The sequence below is a fragment of the Oryx dammah genome, unplaced genomic scaffold (assembly GCF_014754425.2).
Source record: "Oryx dammah isolate SB20612 unplaced genomic scaffold, SCBI_Odam_1.1 HiC_scaffold_1, whole genome shotgun sequence".
Lineage (NCBI taxonomy): Eukaryota > Metazoa > Chordata > Mammalia > Artiodactyla > Bovidae > Oryx > Oryx dammah.
This window is the reverse complement of record NW_024070185.1, coordinates 70,282,286-70,302,742: the sequence shown is the minus strand read 5'-3', so window position 1 is coordinate 70,302,742 and position 20,457 is coordinate 70,282,286. Positions and strand designations below refer to the sequence as shown.

General features: G+C 37.3%; 1 protein-coding gene across 1 annotated transcript in view; it reads right to left on the bottom strand.

Moving 5' to 3' along the window:
- The window catches only part of ADAM7 (ADAM metallopeptidase domain 7), a 55,999-nt gene that overhangs the window by 35,182 nt on the left and 360 nt on the right, over positions 1 to 20,457 (bottom strand). The window contains exons 2-8 of the mRNA XM_040262018.1: positions 18,927 to 19,030; positions 15,269 to 15,345; positions 9,820 to 9,898; positions 8,164 to 8,240; positions 5,948 to 6,140; positions 4,320 to 4,373; positions 2,846 to 2,917 (exon numbers count right to left, since the gene is read on the bottom strand). Coding sequence (XP_040117952.1) covers positions 2,846 to 2,917; positions 4,320 to 4,373; positions 5,948 to 6,140; positions 8,164 to 8,240; positions 9,820 to 9,898; positions 15,269 to 15,345; positions 18,927 to 19,030 — 656 coding nt within the window. The remainder of the gene's footprint in view (positions 1 to 2,845; positions 2,918 to 4,319; positions 4,374 to 5,947; positions 6,141 to 8,163; positions 8,241 to 9,819; positions 9,899 to 15,268; positions 15,346 to 18,926; positions 19,031 to 20,457) is intronic.

The window sequence follows — 20,457 nt, the reverse complement described above, 5'->3', positions numbered from 1 at the left end:
ATACTTGGCCTGAAAACATGAATTTATGAACCCTGGCACACAACGAAATGAATATTCCTTATCCATTTCTCTGCTGAGGTCATGAGTTGGTTTGGTAGTAGGCTAGAACGTTGATATTGCATTGTCTGCAAAGGGATTTGTGCAAAAATGTTCATAACAGCTTCATTCACAGTAGCCCAGATTGGAAACTACTCAAATGAATATCAATGGGAGAGTGTGTGAGCAAATTGTGATTTCCATACCCTAGAAAACTACCTAGAAATGTCAGAGGACAAACCACCAAGGCACACACAGCAACATGAATGCATCTCAGGCATTGTGCTAAGCAAGAGAAGTCAGACACAGACGAGGACACATGGTGTAATTCCATTTGTGTAAAGCTCTTAGAGTAGAACTAATCTACAGTGAAATTTTTCAGAAAAGTGGTGTGGAGAGCCAGCAGGTTACTCCTAGGGATACAGGAATTTTGTGGCAAATGGATTCTATTATGGTCATAGGAGTGTGGCTCACATAGGTGGGTTCATTATTCAAATTTTTATAGCTAAGACTTGTGCATTTCAAACTATTGAACTTACCACTCTCAAACCTGTAAAATAATAATAAGAAGAATGCAGACTTGTGTATTTCAAAGTATTGAATTTACCTCCCAAAACTTGTAAAAGTACAATAATAATAATGCAAGTGGTAGGTATTGGCTAGTGATATTGATAAAGAGTAGAATGATGATAATTGTTGAAATTGGATGATGGATATATAGAGGTTCATTATACTGTTCTGCTTACTTTGTATATGATTAAAATTTTCCACAAATAAAAAGTTGTAGAAATTTAAAAAAAAAAAAAAACAGTAACCTAGGTGTCATGTTTGTGCTCCATGTTTGATTTTTAGAATTACTTTGTTGTGTAAGAAAACTTATTGGGAATTGCTCAAAGCTTCAAAGCAGACAAAAATAGTTGTAGCTCAAGCCTTCTCACCCTTATTCCCATCTGCCTTTGTAAAAACATAGTTGATAGATACTTTGATGCCAGGACAGAAAGAATTAAAGCAAATATTATGAAGATTTTGAGACAAAGAACTATGTGATAAATTAATTTTATATCTCAAAATAGCCAGTACAAGTCAGTTGAAAGGAGGAGTGGATGATAAACTATAAACACTGAGTTAAGAACAGAAATAGAGAGGTCAACTTGATAATATTCATAGAAGATGTAACTGATTATTAAGAAGTTTAATATTCACATCATTGCTATAACAATAATTGTGTACTAATTTTTCACTTTTTTTTAACCTGCATAATATGACTATATAGAATTTCATGTGTCAACACAATAATCATGATTCATGGTCATTTCATAACCATGAAGAACTATGGTTTTCATAAACTCTTATAAAGTTAGATCTTTAGCTAAACCATGATCTCAAACCTAACTAGATGTCCACTCCTTTGTATTTCTTGATGAGTTAGGTCCCATAAGATTTTTTCTTAACCTGGGTTCTTTGGACTCTCTACCTTCTTGGGTGGACTTCAGGTTCATAAAATTGTAATCAAGTGCAAATGGAAACAGTATTTGCCATTCTCTGGATATATTCTCTTCTAGTGAGAAGATATCACTGAACTGAAATGAAAATATTTAGTACAAATTCAGCAATGTGCAACAGTTTGGGGATGGGAACTCAAGGAGAGAGAGAGATCTGTGTTATATTTGGATCCATATTAGGGGAGTAATAAAGATGACTGCAAGAAATAGGAGAAGCAGCCCTTGAAATTCCCCCAGAGCAAAGCCCCTTCTGGACTGGTGAAAACCCCTGAAAGATGGGCATCCCAGCAGTGCTCAGCCTAAGAGATGGGCAGACAGAGCTAATAGTCTTCAAGCCAAGTCAGTGATCCTGTTCAGCTAGGAAAGGGGATCAACTTGACTTAAGACAGCTAACAGAGCTTTACCAGTTTCAAAGCTGCTTCTCCTGCTGTGCCCAAGCAGGGAATCTGATTTGCAGCCCGGCTCATTGCTAAATATAGACTTCAATCTGTCTGACCAGGGACCCTCACCATGGAATCTTCATAGCCCATTCAACAGCCCTAGGCCCAGTAGAATTTGAATAGAGGTCAGCTCATGACTTCCCCTATCTGCAGAGCAAAATTGGTGGCCTCACTTAACCCGGGAATTTAGTGCACAGTCAGGGCTGGTTCAGGTTCTCAAACATTCTAGTGAAAAACTAGAAACAGATCAGCTGATGAATGAAAAAAATCACTGACCAAAAGGGGTGATTTCTAGTGTCTTTTTGGGGGGCCCTCTTTATCCTAGTAAAGGAGCTGGCTAACTCAGAAGGAGTCAGTTTTTAAAAGATGTGTAAAATTCACAGTATTATTTATTTAAAAGGGTTCTAGTTCATTCTAAGTTAGACAAAGTAATCATTCTGCTGCTTTTCATAGAAATATTTCCCCTGATCTCTCTGTCTGAAGATGGACTATAAATTAGTGCTTGAAAGCCTTTTTGCTATACAATGCAAGGTCTCGGAACAGTAATCTGAAAGAATGGGTTTTATTATTCATGGTGGGTAGTCAAGTCTTCGTACACTGCCTTGTAAATTTTGTGCTTAGTAATGAATGTTTGAAAGTTATCTAAATATTAAATGTCATTTACTTAGAAAACTTAAAACTTACAGTTGTGATTCATTTGTTGCTTTGATTTTTTTTTCCAATGGAATTTTGTTAATTAGTGGCCTTGGTGAATTGTATTTTGGGCTGTATCAGTATCAGGATGACTACAAAAATCCAGCAGAGATCTAGCCTAAAAGTTTCTTTCATTTGTGTTTTTGGCTTGATTCAAACTGTGTCAAATCTTACCATGTTGACAAAATTGACCATTCCCCAAACTCGGTTCCTCAGTCTACTGTGAGGTTGACTATTTCTGCGATACTGGAAAAATAGACATTCAATTAACATTCATCGATCATAGAAACTGAATGCAATTTCAACAAAATTATTCCCATCATAGTATATTTCAAAGAAAAAAATTCATTAGCTTTCCTTCCAGTGAGCTGAAAAATCTAGACAACTTATGCAGAAATATACACTTTTAATATAAAATAACCAGATATAGCAGTTTCTAAAGGCAGCTTTAACTTGGCCCTATTTTAAGGTGTTTCTTTATAACTCTGTTTCCTCTTCACATTACATTATATAACATTATACTTATTTATTAAGCCAACTGATAATTGTTCTTTAAAGCAGGGGTCCCCAACCTCTGAGATCAAATGCCTGATGATCTGAGGTGGAGCTAAAGAAATAATAATAGAAATAAAGTGCCCCAAAAGTGTAATGCACTTGAAACCATCTCCCTGTTTCCTGGTCCATGGAAAAATTGTCTTCCAAGATACCAATTCCTGGTGCCAAAATGGGTTGGGGACTGCTGCTTTAGAGTCCATATTTATAACAAAATTTATTAAAGCTGCATAGCAACCACTATATTGCAAAAAACAACAACTTTATCAGCCCTCCTGTATCCATGGTGGCCACAGGCTCAGGAGCATATAATCAAGGATCATCCTGGAGCCAGAGATATGACGGAGAAGGACAAGAAACTGTGGTCCACCCCACTTCTTTCCACTTGGGCTTCCCTGGTGGCTTAGCAGTAAAGAATTTGCTTGTGATGCAGGAGACTGCCAGTAATGCAGGACACACAGGTTCAATTCTGGGTCAAGAAGATCCCCTGAAGAAGGAAATGGCAGCACATTGCAACTTTCTTGCCTGGGAAGGACAGAGGAGCCTGGTGGGCTACAGTCCATGGGGTGGCAAAGAGTCAAACACGACTGAGCAATTGAGCAAAAACCCACATACAGACTGTAAACATATTTTCAATTTTTTTGTAAGTTGTTTTTCATTTCCTTATGTTTATAATGGAGAGGGAGGGTTCTACTTTGGCTTAATCTGCTGTATACCCAAAGGACCTTATCAGTTCAGTTCAGTTCAGTTCATTTCAGTCGCTCAGTCGTGTCCAACTCTTTGCAACCCCATGAACCACAGCACACCAGGCCTCCTTATCCATCACCAACTCCCAGAGGTCACTCAGACTGATGTCCATAGAGTCGGTGATGCCATCCAGCCATCTCATCCTCTGTCATCCCCTTCTCCTGCCCCCAATCCGTCCCAGCATCAGAGTTTTTTCCAATGAGTCAACTCTTTGCAGTCTCTTACATATGTCCAGGGAAGCTAAAAACAGAACTTTGAACCTGGAATTAAATTCTGATAAAAATACTACTTTCTCTTTGCTAAAAAATCACAACTACAATAGAGAGCAAATGTTTAAGTGAAAACTTACCACATTATCATCGGCAACAATGAATAGTTCAATATGCTTTTCTTTTTCCTTGCTCTGGAAATTTATGCAAAATTGAATGAAGTATGGTTAATATTTCTTATCTTAACATTTTAAGTTAAAATTTTTAAGGTGAAAAATGTTGGTATTATGTAAGATGAGGTCCAAGAGTATATCTAATAATTCTAGAAATTTAGGTAAATAAAACCCATTATGTTATTAAAACATGCGGCTCTATTCATCAGGTTTTAGTGAAACTGAAAAACATTCCATATTTTATATTCCTTCATTTCTTTGTTTAGTCTTTCAGGTAAAATAAGAGTTATAAGTAAATAATCATGAATACAATTTTTAACATTTAGTTTTTTTTTCTTTTATAAAGTAAACACTTAATAAGTAAGTTCATATAAAAAAGGCCATCTATAGTTGAGAGCAGGACATATAACCAGTCAATAGGATTGACTGTATTCCTTCTACTTCTCTGTCTCCCAATCTCCCTTTGTTGAAATTCAATTCCAAGGAAACTTGTAAAACATTGCTAATTATAGATCTTTATTTTATAAAACACAGTTCCAGGAAATTCTAAGTTTTCAGCCTTCGGTATCAGGTGCTAGGTACATGCCTATTCTCTTGAGTATAAACCAGAGGCATATAATTCACCTATTTGCCTAAGTTATTCTTTTCTGAGCTAACTAATCATTTATTAATTGATTGATTTAATCAGAAAACCCCTCTTAGGCATCTAGAAAGTTTCAGACACAGCCTAAACCATGGATATGTGAAGAAGACAAATACTCACAGATCTTAAGGCTAACACCTCACGGAGATTTAAGATGATATGAGCTAGGATGCTGCTACTGCTGCTGCTGCTAAGTCACTTCAGTCATGTCTGATTCTGTGTGACCCCATAGACGGCAGCTACCAGGCTCCCCTGTCCCTGGGATTCTCCAGGCAAGAACACTGGAGTGGGTTGCCATTTCCTTCTCCAATGCATGAAAGTGAAAAGTGAAAGTGAAGTCGCTCAGTCGTGTCCGACTCTTCGAAACCCCATGGACTGCAGCCTACCAGGCTCCTCCACCCATGGGATTTTCCAGGCAAGAGTACTGGAGTGGGGTGAAATCACCTTCTCCAATGAGCTAGTATAGAAAAGCCTAAAACACAGAAGACTGTCATTGTACTGTCATTCCACTAGAAATTCCACCTCAACAATTAGACTATTTGGCTTGATGTGAGGGAGATAATCTAGTTTATCATCAACAACTCCTCCCCCATAAAATGTGGCAAGAAAGACAAGGAAAGAAAAGACAATATTTAGGAGAGATTTCAGGATGTAAATTTCATTCCTTCCAACCACGTTTAGCTCTAATACTATAAATCTATATATTTAGGGTTGTAGATATCCACCTTCTTTGAAATTGGTGAGACAAACTGAGATTTGCTATAGGAAATGAACACTTTCTATAAAGATAAGAACAACAAAAAATTGTATTTCAGATTTCAAACAGTGAAGAGTCAGATTCAGGTAGCATATACACTGCTTTCATTGGGCTTATAATCTCTCTTTTGAGATGAGAAGGAAAATAAGAGGCATTTGACATGGGATAAAAATGATTTTAAAATAAAGCACTCACTTCCATTTTGGAATCTTCCAGGGATTTAGTATTATCCTTTGGAACAGTTGTCCTGGTAAAGTTGAGCTCTGTACAAGAATAATTGGCAGGCTGCTGAGTCAAGGGGTCATATTTGAACACCAAATGTTCTCCCTCATCTGAATATTTCACTGGTTCAATGAGATATCTTTGATCTCTCACCCTGAAGAACCCCCTGTGGAAATTGGGAATACAATGTCTATTTAAAATCTCTCTCATTTTACTGCTACATTCAGTTCAGTTCAGTCGCTCAGTCGTGTCCAACTCTTTGGGACCCCATGAATCACAGAATGCCAGGCCTCCCTGTCCATCACCAACTCCGGAGTTCACTCAGACTCATGTGCATCGAGTCGATGATGCCATCCAGCCATCTCATCCTCTGTCGTCCCCTTCTCTTCCTGCCCCCAATCCCTCCCAGCATCAGGGCCTTTCCCAGTGAGTCAACTCTTCGCATGAGGTGGCCAAAGTATTGGAGTTTCAGCTTCAACATCAGTCCTTCCAATAAATATTCAGGACTGATCTCATTTAGGATGGACTGGTTGGGTCTCCTTGCAGTCCAAGGGACTCTCAAGAGTCTTCTCCAACACCACAGTTCAAAAGCATCAATTCTTCGGCGCTCAGCTTTCTTCAGAGTCCAACTCTCACATCCATACATGACCACTGGAAAAACCATAACCTTGACTAGACAGACCTTTGTTGGCAAAGTAATGTCTCTGCTTTTTAATATGCTATCTAGGTTGGTCATAACTTTCCTTCCAAGGAGTAAGCATCTTTTAATTTCATGGCTGCAATCACCATCTGTGGTGGTTTTGGAGCCCCCAAAATAAAATCAGCCACTGTTTCCACTGTTTCCCCATCTATTTCCCACGAAGTGATAGGACTGGGTGCCATGACCTTAGTTTTCTGAATGTTGAGCTTTAAGCCAACTTTTTCACTCTCCTCTTTCACTTTCATCAAGAGGCTTTTTAGTTGCTCTTCACTTTCTGCCATAGGGGTGGTGTCATCTGCATATCTGAGGTTATTGACATTTCTAGTACAGTATTTCTCTGTTCCACTTTATGGAGTTTGCCTTTTTAGGAAAGGGAAACATATTATAAAGCAATTATCCTCCGATTAAAATAAATAAAATTTTAAAAGTAAGAAAAGGAAACAGTGGAGTCAAGGCCTCATATCAGCAGGTAGCCAGGTATTCTGAGTGAATAAGAGGTGATATATTGATGAGATGATTGGATGGCATCACTGTCTCAACGGACATGAGTTTGAGCAAACCCTCGAAGATAGTGAAGGACAGGGAAGCCTGGTATGCTGTAGTCCATGGGATCACCAAAGAGTCAGACATGACTTAGAGACTGAACAACAAGAGGTGATATGGCATGTGACTCCTTGCTAAGAGACAGCTCATCTGGATTTCAGAACTTTGACAGCTCCATCTTTCCTCTGAAGCATGAGTAGAGTAGCAATTCCCACTCATGGTTGAGGACCCCTGGCAAGTCTGAGTTCATGAAAAAATTTTTGTGAATTTGTATGTATTAATTCAAGAGTAAATATATGAAGGTACAGACACTGCTATGTGGTAATTGTGTTGTTAAAGGGTTTTTTATTCTTGGAAATACTGAAAACTGAACACATAAAATCCTCATAAATGAAGATACAAGTTTCTTGTTTTTCTACTTTGCCTCCCAACATCTTCTTCCTTTGTCCTTGAGCCCAAGATCTAGAGACAACTTAGATCAGCTTTACTTCTGACTTTTTTACTTTCCAGAGACTGGAAACACTGCCTAATTTAGTAAAAAGTTGTGAAGCATTGTGCTGTGATGTGGTAGGAATGTATAGGATTAGGAAGTAGAAGGCCCATTTTTGGACAGAGTTCAACCACCAGCAAAATGAATGTTCAGGAACAGATCTCTGATGTCAGTATCCTGATCAATTACATGAGAGGCCAGGCTGGATGAATCTCAGTTATCTTCCAGCTCTGAATTCCTTGATCATATATTGAAAAATCAGTCTTTCTTAGAGCATGTTGTATCTTTTTGTCTAAAATGAACATAAAAAATGTGCTGGATTGGATATTCATGCCAAAAATATACAATATTTTTTGCCATTAATTTTTCTGTATGAAGTGTCTTTAAAAAAATAAAAGAGAATGTCTTTGAAAATTCATAGAATAACTCATTTAAGTAGAAAGATATGGTGCATACCTCAGACCATGACATGTGCTGATGCTGACAGCAGAATCAAACTCATGTAAGATAGATCCTTGGTAAAAACAGTGGTCCTAAAAGAGATGAAGAGGCTATTGACATAAGTACATGTTTGGGTATATATCAATATTAATATCTATACATTTTATATTCATAATACATTTATATTCATAATAATCATTATTTTATTTTCAGAAATTACACTTATATTCATTAATGCATTCATTCATTGCATTCTTGTGTTGGAAGATATATTCATTAATGCATTCATTCATTGCATTCTTGTGTTGGAAGATTTTAAAGCTACTTTAGAATCCTTTTAATTGCTTGATTATTTTGTTTAAAAGAGTATATAAATTCTTCCCTCACAATTTTAACAGTCTATGAGTTGATGCTAACTTCAGAATGTGATGCTTTTCCTTAGAAATATTATTCCTTAATCCATCTTAATACCTCTATCAAACTACCTTCCCAGTGCTATCATTATCCATTTCCCCCTGTTGCATATGAAATCAAATCAAAGTTTTTGATGATCACAAAAATTAGGTCTTAGTCGCTAACCAGGTTCCTTCATGACTTCCCTGCCTCTCTGCTTTGATCATTTGGTATCTTTATTACTTCCTTCTTGGTCCTCCATTCATGGTGATTCCACCGATAATTTCTCTTTCCATCAATTCCTTCTGTTCGCTTCCTGTCTATGTGTGACAATTTCTATGGCCCTAGACCTCAGACCCTCACAGACTAATATCCACTCCCTTTGTAGAAGAATGTAACCCAGCTTTCTTACTGTTCTATTTTGCAAAGAGTGCATGATGACTTAGATTTCATAGCTGATAACTGCCTTAAATAAAGGTGATATGGTTTAAAAAGTATACATTTGGTAGAAGAGAATAAAGTCATCCTTGGCTAAAAGGCTGCAGTGGGCATCTTCTGGAATGGAAAATAAATATAAAAACAGAAGTTGTATCCACTGAAATAATAGTATAATAAATGAACCAAAACTCATTTAGAGAATGAAAGAAAGGACTCAGTGTTGGTGAATCAGAAGCACCAGGCAAGGGGATTGGATTCACATAAGAGTCAAATAGATGGAGGTTTTAAAATAGTTTCAGATCTTTAAGTTTGATCCTTTAGCTTAACTACTACTCCATCAGGGTACCTCATACTTCTTTGGTGTCCTGCTTTACCCTTCTTACAGATTTAACACCATTTCGGGTACAGAGAAATCAATAAGGTCCATTAGCAGTCACTGATTTGCTTGTTAGGCAGTAATCAGCCTCCTTTAGCATTCAGAGGATCATAGCTTCTATTCTAGGATCATTCAGTGATGGTAGCCAATGCAAGATTAATTTCTTTTTTTTAAATTTTATACTTACTCTATTTATTTCCCACACTCTGACCAGTATTAGTGGGAGAAGCAAGTGAACAGTAGTGCTTAGAAGGTCTCATGAGTTGACAGAACCAAATTAACTCTTCAGTTTCTAAAATTTTTAAAAATTGTTTATGATTATTATTTTTTAACTAACACTTCCCACAACTTTCTGATTCTGATGTAACACTTTCTGCAACTACTTGTAAAGCTAGAATGGTTTCAAAATTATGCAAGGAAATAATATTTTCAAAGAAGAGACAGAGGAAGGTCCTGTAAGATACCGTGATCTGAGGATGTTTGGTGATTTCCTCTCCTTTTGTAGAGTAGTACGTCTCACTGTAATTTAAGGCTAAAAGCTCCCTGGAAAAGAGGACAGGGAGACGGTGAAATTCATTTATTATAATAAGAGAACAGATAAAACTTATTATGTGAGAGAGATGCCTCTAGCTCAGTTCAGTCGCTCAGTCATGTCCGATTCTTTGCGACCCCATGAATTGCAGCACGCCAGGCCTCCATGTCCATCACCATCTCCTGGAGTTCACCCAAACTCACATCCATCGAGTCCGTGATGCCATCCAGCCATCTCATCCTCTGTCGTCCCCTTCTCCTCCTGCCCCCAATCTCTCCCAGCATCAGAGTCTTTTCCAATGAGTCAACTCTTTGCATGAGGTGGCCATATTACTGGAGCTTCATCTTTAGCATCATTCCTTCCAAGGAAATCCCAGGGTTGATCTCCTTCAGAATGGACTGGTTGGATTTCCTTGCAGTCCAAGGGACGCTCAAGAGTCTTCTCCAACACCACAGTTCAAAAGCATCAATTCTTCAGCACTCAGCTTTCTTCACAGTCCAACTCTCACATCCATACATGACCACAGGAAAAACCATAGCCTTGACTAGACGGACCTTAGTCAGCAAAGTAATGTCTCTGCTTTTGAATATACTATCTAGGTTGGTCATAACTTTTCTTCCAAGAAGTAAGCCTCTTTTAATTTCATGGCTGCTGTCACCATCTGCAGTGATTTTGGAGCCCCCCAAAATAAAGTCTGACACTGTTTCCACTGTTTCCCCATCTATTTCCCATGAAGTGATGGGACCGAATGACATGATCTTCGTTTTCTGAATGTTGAGCTTTAAGCCAACTTTTTCACTCTCCTCTTTCACTTTCATCAAGAGGCTTTTTAGTTCCTCTTCACTTTCTGCCATAAGGGTGGTGTCATCTGCATATCTGAGGTGATTGATATTTCTCCCGGCAATCTTGATTCCAGCTTGTGTTTCTTCCAGTCCAGCGTTTCTCATGATGTACTCTGCATAGAAGTTAAATAAGCAGGGTGACAATATACAGCCTTGACATACTCCTTTTCCTATTTGGAACCAGTCTGTTGTTCCATGTCCAGTTCTAACTGTTGCTTCATGACCTGCATACAGATTTCTCAAGAGGCAGGTTAGGTGGTCTGGTATTCCCATCTCTTTGGAATTTTCCACAGTTTCTTGTTATCCACACAGTCAAAGGCTTTGGCATAGTCAATAAAGCAGAAATAGATGTTTTTCTGGAACTCTCTTGCTTTTTCCATGATCCAGAGGATGTTGGCAATTTGATCTCTGGTTCCTCTGCCTTTTCTAAAACCAGCTTGAATATCAGGGAGTTCACGGTTCATGTATTGCTGAAGCCTGGCTTGGAGAATTTTGAGCATTACTTTACTAGCATATGAGATGAGTGCAATTGTGCCATAGTTTGAGCATTCTTTGGCATTGCCTTTCTTTGGGATTGGAATGAAAACTGACCTTTTCCAGTCCTGTGGCCACTGCTGAGTTTTCCAACTTTGCTGGCATATTGAGTGCAGCACTTTCACAGCATCATCTTTCAGGATTTGAAACAGCTCAACTGAAATTCCATCACCTCCACTAGCTTTGTTCATAGTGATGCTTTCTAAGGCCCACTTGACTTCACATTCCAAGATGTCTGGCTTTAGATTAGTGATCACATCATCATGATTATCTGGGTCATGAAAATCTTTTTTGTACAGTTCTTCCGTGTATTCTTGCCACCTCTTCTTAATATCTTCTGCTTCGGTTATGTCCATATCATTTCTGGATGTCTCTAGGCTGCTTTCAATTCTCATCCAGATCCTCTTATACTAAAGATAAGCAAAATCAATCCCAGTCACATGAGAAGACTCTCTATCTAGATTTTAGGGTATGGTACAGGCAGCGAAAGAAACAGAAAAAGATCCTGGAAGTTTTAAAACTGCATCATTTTGAGAAGAACCTAGGAAAAATATTATCTAAGGAAAAATCTCTTGCCTTAAGTGCCAAAATTAATGCAAAATATTTGTGATATTATATATCATATATGTATATATGATATACATGTATATGCTGCTGCTGCTGCTAAGTTGCTTCAGTTGTGTCCAACTCTGTGCAACCCCATAGACAGCAGCCCATCAGGATCCACCATCCCTGGGATTCTCCAGGCAAGAACACTGGAGTGGGTTGCCATTTCCATCTCCAATGCATGAAAGTGAAAAGTGAAAGTGAAGTTGCTCAGTCCTGTCTGACTCTTAGCGACCCCATGGACTGCAGCCTACCAGGCTCCTCCATCCATGGGATTTTCCAGGCAAGAGTACTGGAGTGGGGTGCCATTGCCTTCTCTGATACATGTATATATATAGCATATATTTTATCAAATTATGTACCTGTTGGGTTAATGTGCATTAAGATATATGTATCATGTACATATGATACATGGACTTAAAATGATTGCAGTTTTTACATTTTATAAAAAATTATGCAACATTCCCTTGTGGCTCAGCTGATAAAGAAGGTAAAGAATCCGCCTGCATTGTGGGAGACCTGGGTTCGATCCCAGGGTTAGGAAGTTCCCCTGGAGAAGGGAAAGGCTACCCACTCCAGTATTCTGGCCTGGAGGATTCCATGTACTACAGTCCATGGGGTCGCAAAGAGTCAGACACAACTGAGAGACTTTAACTTCACTATCATACAATATTAACTGTAAATATATATTTTAATCTCTAAAATAAAAAACTTTAAATTAAAGCAGAGAGATATTGCTAAAAAGACAATAGATCAACAAAAAGCCAGTAGATAAAGTAAAAAAGAAGTCAAATAATTCAAAGATCCAAAGAAGAGTAGGAAAAGAAAGCCAGAGAAACAAAAAACAGAGACAAACAGAAATTAAATACAACCAAATCATTCATTCATAACATTATAATGTATCATTCATTACATTGAATGTTAATGGCTTAAACTTTCCAATTAGCAATCAGACTTTCCAATTAGAAATAGTGTCAGAAGTCACTAAAAGGCAGCAACCAACCACTTGCCATCTTACATGAGACACATTTTAAATGTTAAAGCACAGGTAGATTGAAGAAAATGGATGAAAAACCGTACATTATGGAAACAGTAAACATGTGAAGACAGAGCTAAACTGTACTAATATCAGGTAAAATATATTTCCAGCAAGAGTGACATTTTATAATGACACAATGAGAAAAGAGTCAGTCCACCATAAAGAAAAAACAATAATAAGTATGAATGAATCTAACTGCTAAACTTCAAAATACATAAAGCAGTTATTTTAAAAATTCAAAGGATAAAAATTCCAAATCATAATTGGATGTTTTAATACTCATTCCTTGGCAACTGACAGAACAAATAAAAGAGTAATGTAAGTAAAAATAAAAGATCTAAATAATTCTATTAACCTAGAACTCTTCATCCAGTAACTGAAAAAAAAATTTTTTTCCCCAAGGGCATATGATATGTTTAACAAGTTAGAACACAGGTTTGGCTATAAAACAAATTGCAATAAATTTTTATTAAAAAAATGATATCATACAAATCTTGACAAAGGTTGTACCATAAACTATCAGATATTGGTATCAAGTAAATAACACACGCTTAAGTAATCCATGAGTCAAATAAGAAGTCTCAAAAGAAATTAGAAAATATTTTGAAAAGAATGATAATAACAATAAAACATGTCAAGGTTTTTTAGATGCATATAAATTAATACTTGAAGGAAATATTATGGTTTTAAATAGTTTAAATACTTATGACAGAAAAGATGAAATGTTTCTATAAAAAGAGAAAAGTAAACCCTAGATAAGTAGAAAAATTAAATAATAAAGATAATAGATGGATTCTGTGAAATAAATAGATTAGAGCAATAATGAACAAATCCAGATTTGGCTATTTGAAAAGATGAACTAATTGGTAAACCTCTTCAGATTTGTCAAGAGAAAAGGATGGGGAACTCAGCTTACCAGCATTAGAAACTATAGAAGTGTTATCAGATACTATAGATATTAAAGGAATAATAAAATAATATTATAAAAAACACTTTATACCAAAATTTGACATCTTACATGAATGTACATTTTCCTTGTGAATTACAATTTAAAACTGATACAAAGTGAAGTAAAAAATTTGAATAACCCTCTCTGAATAAAATTGAATTTGTAATAATAAAACCACTCCCCCCCCACACACAAATCCTCAAGGCACAGGTAGTTTCATTCATGAATTCCATCAAACATTCTAAAACTGACATCTTTTGGGAAATATAGGAAGAGAGAATACTTCCTAACTCATTTTTGAGGCCAACATAATGTTAATATAAAAATGTGTCAAACATCACAAAAAGGTAGAAATGCTTAATAATATTCATCATTAACATGGTTTCAAAAACCTTTAACAAAATCTAAGTGAACTGAATACAGCAAAGAGGGTTTTATCATAAGGATGCAAGTATGGTTTAACATTCAAATATCAATCGGTATAAATTACCATGTGGACATGTCAATGGATGCAGAGGTTAACACTTTCAGAACTTTTGGGGCCTAAAAGAGAACTTTGAGGAAAGGCACATAGAAATTTCTCAATAAATGTTAGCTTCCTTCCATCCTGAGGATGTTAGAATATGCAGATTTTGAACAAATTATCAATATAAGTATGTTATTAGGTTCATATTTCTGTACATTTGTCCAGTGGGAGACTCAAAGTGGAAGGAGATTTTGTTGTTGTTTATTTATTTACTTAATTTTTTTAGCTAATAGGCCAGAGTCTCAATTCTTCAGTGGAGTTATCCTTATATTTTACTCATTTGATGATTCTTCATGAGTTATACTTATATTTTACTCATTTGACAATTCTTCATGATTTCAATGTTTGAGTCTGGGAGGAAGAGCTATTGTGTGTAGGACCAACAGAAAAGAAGTGGAAATTCAGCAAAAACAGCAGCAACAGTTGTGAAGAGAGCTAATGAAGAAAGTTTAATGCATTAGAATTATTTAAGGTACACAAAATAACCTGATAAACTAAATTCTTCCCATCCCTCAGAGTCCTCTCCAGCAGAACTCTATTTGATGTCTATTTTCAATAATTTAGAAGTCACTTTAAAAAAATTTAGTTTTCAAGTTTCTTTTGTTCCACTGATTCACAAAGCATTAATGTATAAGCTCTTAAAGTGAGCATACTCCAGGTGCCCCAGATAGGAAGTAATTTGGGAACAGGAGAGCAGTGTATATAATTGTTGTTAAATGTTATTAAATTGTTGAAATGATACAAGCTTATTTTAGAAGAGTTAGAATTCAGATTACATATACATAAAAAGGGCTTAAGGACTTCACTTTACCAGAAGTTTTTTATGAAAACTAGGATACTATAGACTAATACATCTCTAAGGTATTGGATTATCATAGAACTTACCTTGATTTTAGAAGGTGAATTATTAAGATTTTTCTGTTTAGGTTTAGTTGATACAACAATTCTTCTTCATAAGCTTCCTGAAAAACAGTATTCATCATGTGACTTAAATGTGTGCCCATTGAGTGTGTGTTGGTGGTGGGTAGAGGGGTAGGTAGGGGGAAAATTACGGATCTTTCACATTCTACCCAGCAAACCAAAAGTCCTTTCAGGCAAAATAATAAATACTGATAAAGCTGAATTTCTATGAAAAATTTTGCTTTCAAGTTATTTTTCAAGTTTTTTTTTCACATAGACCATTTAAACAATCTTTATTCAATTTATTACAATATTGCTTCTGTTTTGTATTTTACTTTTTTGGCAAAGATCCAAAGATCTCAGCCTGTGGGAGCTTAGATCACCAACCAGGGACCCAACCAGCCTCTCCACATTGGAAAGTGAAGTCTTAACCACTGGACTGCTAGGGAAGTCCCCTCAAGTTATTTTTTTAATTTTATTTTATATTGGAGTTTTTTAAATTTATTTATTTTAATTGCAGGATAATTGTCAAGTTATTTTTTTTCAACTTTGGTGGACTTGTTCTCCAGTTATAAAATGAAGTTAATTGAAAAGAAAAAGCATACTTTCCCTACTTTCCCCTTATTCAGAGGTATACAAGTTACTATATATCCTTATAGTTTTACTGTCCTGGATCTTCTGTTTATGTATTATTAACAGTTGGTAAACACTGTCCTATACTCTACATCTTCACATAAAAATAAATCATGACCATTTTCTGTTCTAATATATCTTCTTTTACAGTATGCATTTTTATTTTTTTCCTGGAAAACACAAAATGAACTTATTTAATCTACATCTATGTTAGAAATTTCACTTGGGATATTCACTACAGTTAGAATTTCACTATTAACAATGTAGGGGGCAAACGTAAAGCTTTTGGTAAATATTACCAGATAGCTTTGAATAAAGGAAGTTCAAAATTAGAATTTCAACAGAAATTTATAGTCATTCTTGTTTCCTTGCCTTAGATATTGTTGCTAATAAAAGTCTTTTGAATAATGAAATGATAACATTGTGATAAATTATTCTTTTTGATTACTTTTGAAATTGATATTTTCCTTTTAGTTGTATATGACTTTTCAATTTATATCCTTTTTTTGTTGTTGTTTTTCAGTCACTAAGTCATGCCTGACTCTTTGTGACCTCATGGACTATAGTCTGTCAGGCTCCTCTGTCCATGGGATTGTCATTTCTTCTGAGGCTCCTCTAAATTGTGATAATTTTTCAGACTTCCCTTATTTCTGATGACCTTGACAGTTTTGAAGAGTACTGGTCAAAAATACTGGTCATGTTTTTTGTGGGATGTCTCTCAGTTTAGGTTTATCTGATGTTTTTTTCATGTTTAGACTGCAGTTATGAAGAATTGATAGAAAACAATAAAATCAAATGTCATTTTTCATAGCATCATATCAGAAGAACATACTGTCAGTATGACTTATTACTGATGTTAACCTGGACCATCTCACCGAGGCAACATTTTTCAGCCTTCTTCACTGTAAGTTATATTTTTTTCTTTCTTCCATATTATTCTATCTACTCTTGGGAAGGAAGTCATGAAGTACAGCCCATGCTCAAAGGTGGGGTGCTATGCTCTACCTCCTGGGGAGGGGGGTGAATTTCTGCATCAAGTTTTTGATTCTTCTTTAAGAGAGATTTGTCTATTCTCCCTCATTAATTTCCTTGTTCAATCACTTTTTACGTAAACATGGGCTTCTGGATATTAACCGATACTTTGTGCTATGGTCTAAAACCATGTTATCGACTTTGTTGCTCAAATTTTTCTCTTGGAAACTGGGAGATCCTTCTGTTGATCCCTCTGTTTTCTTGACACATTCCCATCAGTGTGAGGTTGGGTTTGTTTGAGAACCTCCTTACTTTCTACAGCTGCAAGATGCTCCAAACTCATATTTCCTGCCCTGTCCAGGCTTGTTTTATAGGTTCATCCTGGAACTTTTCACCTTAGTCTGGATTAAGTCTTCAGACAATAGATACCAGAAGAGCCCACCGGCTTTTGCACAACGGATAGTAGAAAGCAGGTTTTGACCTCTTGGCTGAGCACCAACATCCAACCATTAAAAGGTCTGAGAAGATGAGGAAAGAATTGAAAATCAAGAGAAAAACTATTTGCAAGGAGATTATCAAAGAGAAAAATAGTTAGACTTTATTTCCATATGGCAGTAGATGGAGTTACTTTTTTAATCATCTCAAGCCATGGGAAAGAGGCCTTATAGGACCATTTGAAAAGTTGAACTGTGTCTTACTTGTGACCGAGAAACCTAAAAAGTGAGAGCCTGGAAGGCTGGCTCCTGTTACGGTGGAGGGAGAACAAGTCATTGCATTTGAAAGGTCTGCTTTCTCAAGGAGTGCAGGGGCAAAGTGACAGTCAGGATGCTCCATGGGTCAAATGAGAAACCTAAGTCTCAAAAACCAGTCATTGACATGTATATGTATGGTTGAGTCACTTTGCAGTTCACCTGAAACTATCACAACATTGTTTGTTAATCAACTATACCCTAATACAAAATAAAAAATTTTAAATTAAACAAAATAATTTAAACATAAAAATAAAAACAATCATTGAATGTCTTTGACAATGCAGTGTTGCTCAGTTGCTAAGTCATCTCCAAGTCTTTACAACCCCATGGACTGCAGCAAGCCAGGCTTCCCTGTCTCTCACCATCTCCAGAGTTTGCTCAAACTCATGTCCATTGAGTCGGTGATGACATCCAACCATCACATCCTCTGTCACTCCCTTCTCCTCCTGCCTTTAATCTTTCCCAGCATCAGTTTCTTTTCCAATGAGTCAGCTCTTCACATCAGGCAAAAGTATTGGGGCTTCGACTTCAGCATCAGTCCTTCCACTGAATATTCAGGGATGATTTCCTTTAGGATTGACTGGTTTGATGTCCTTGCTGTCCAAGGGACTCTCAAGAGTCTTCTCCAGCACCACAGTTTAAAAGCATAAGTTCTTTTGGTGCTCAGCCTTCTTTATAGTCTGAGCCACCAGAGAAGTCCTCTTTGACAGTAGTGGGCATTGAAAAGAACCTAATTTTGAAGGTTTCTCCCCAGTAGGAGTATTGTGCATTTTCTACATAAATATTTATTATTTTCAGGATTAACATTTTAAATATTTAAATATTTTAACACTTGAATTAAACACTCTTCTCAGCAGCAGGCCTTTGTATTCCTGTGAAAGTTGTTCAGCCATGCTGTAGATTCTGTGAGGTCAATAAACCTGCAGATCAGATCACTGGGAGAGCAAAATGCTCAAGGGTGACACTCAATGGCCATCAGCTCAGAACAAATGAGGCTGTCTTGGATCAGCCTGGAAAACTGTTAGTGGAACTCCTCATGTAAACTGGAGGATTTTAAATACTCCCCCACCCACCAACAAACCTGAACTTTTTTTGTTTGTTTGTTTTCTAATCCATAAAGGGATTGGTCCCCCCCGCTCCCCGCCACCCAACCTCTACTCCACTCTCCACCCAAGCATATGTGTTAAGAGGAGTAAGAATCCTCAGAAAAGACAAGACACCGCACTTGTTTGCTTTCTTCATACCTGCGAAACAATGCATTTTATTTATTAAATCAAAGCCCATACCTGTATGTCATCTTCATGGATGTGCCAAACATCTCGCTTCTGAATCAGAGGAAGCCTTTTAGGATGAACCAGTTCTTGACCCTCTACTCCAAGGATGACCTTTTCTAAAAGGGAACATAAGCGGGGGGCCGGGGTGGGGTGGGGGGAGATATATTTGACATTAACATCCCTCCATGGTAATTGGATAACAGAATTATTCTCATGGAGTTCATTTGCTCCCAATTAGCAGCCAGGTGGAAGAGCATCTCCACTTTACAAGTATGGAAATTGAGACTGATATATCTAAGGAAAATATGGACTTCCTTGGTGGCTCAGACACTAAAGAGTCTGCTTGCAATGTGAGAGACCCAGGTTCGATCCTTGGGTTGAGAAGACTCCCTGGAGAAGGGAATGGCTACCCACTCCAGTATTCTTGCCTGGAGAATTCCACTGGAAAGTAGGCAAACAGATTGGGGTACTTCGGTTTCTTACATCTTTTCACTTTATTCTGCAGGTGTGACCTTTGTCTTCTTCTCCTGCCTGTCTCTGGATCCTGCCTCCTGTTGAAGCCAGTCACTGCAATAGTTTGTTTCAATGTAAATTACTGATTTTATCTCTATGGGGCATTTGTATTTGAAGTCAACTCTCATAGCTAAATATAAGACTTTCCTATGTGAAAGGGATTTTAGATACTTTGAATCAGTGCTAAAATAATCTCTATATTACCTATCAGATTGGTAATCATCTATCAGGTGAGCCCTGCCAACCCCACTACAGAGTGATGGAGAGGAAAGAGCATAGGCTTTTGGAATCTGTTCTTATTGGAACCAGAGTTTTACTGGTTTATTAGCAGTATGACTATGAGTGGGGTTTCCCAAGTGGTGCAGTGGTAAAGAATCTGCCTGACAATGCAGGAGACACAAGAGATGTGGGTTTGATCTCTGGGTTAGGAAGATGTCCTAGAGGAGGAAATGGCAACCCACTCCATTTTTCTGGGAAATTCCATGGACAGAGGAGCCGGGTGGGCTACAGTCTATGGGGTTGCAAAGAGTTGGACATGACTGAGCAACTGAACCAGAGAAGGCAACAGCAACCCACTCCAGTCCTCTTGCCTGGAAAATCCCATGGATGGGGGAGCCTGGTAGGCTGCAGTCCATGGGGTCGCAAACTCAGGAAAGACTGAGCAACTTCACTTTCACTTCACTTTCATGCATTGGAGAAGGAAATGGCAAACCACTCCAGTGTTATTGCCTAGAGATTCCCAGGGACGGGGGAGCCTGATGGGCTGCCGTCTATGGGGTCGCACAGAGTCGGACACGACTGAAGCGACTTAGCAGTAGCAGTAGCAGAGCAACTGAGCACACATACATGACCATGAGTAATACGTCTAATCTCTCTGATCTACAGATATTAATCTCAATTTTGTTACCGCTAAATGGAGATAATATAGAATTTTAAGCATGCTAATACACAAAGTGGTTAATGGCTAACATGTTATCTCAGTTCCAGTTCAGTCATTCAGTTGTGTCCAATTCTTTGCGACTCCATGGGC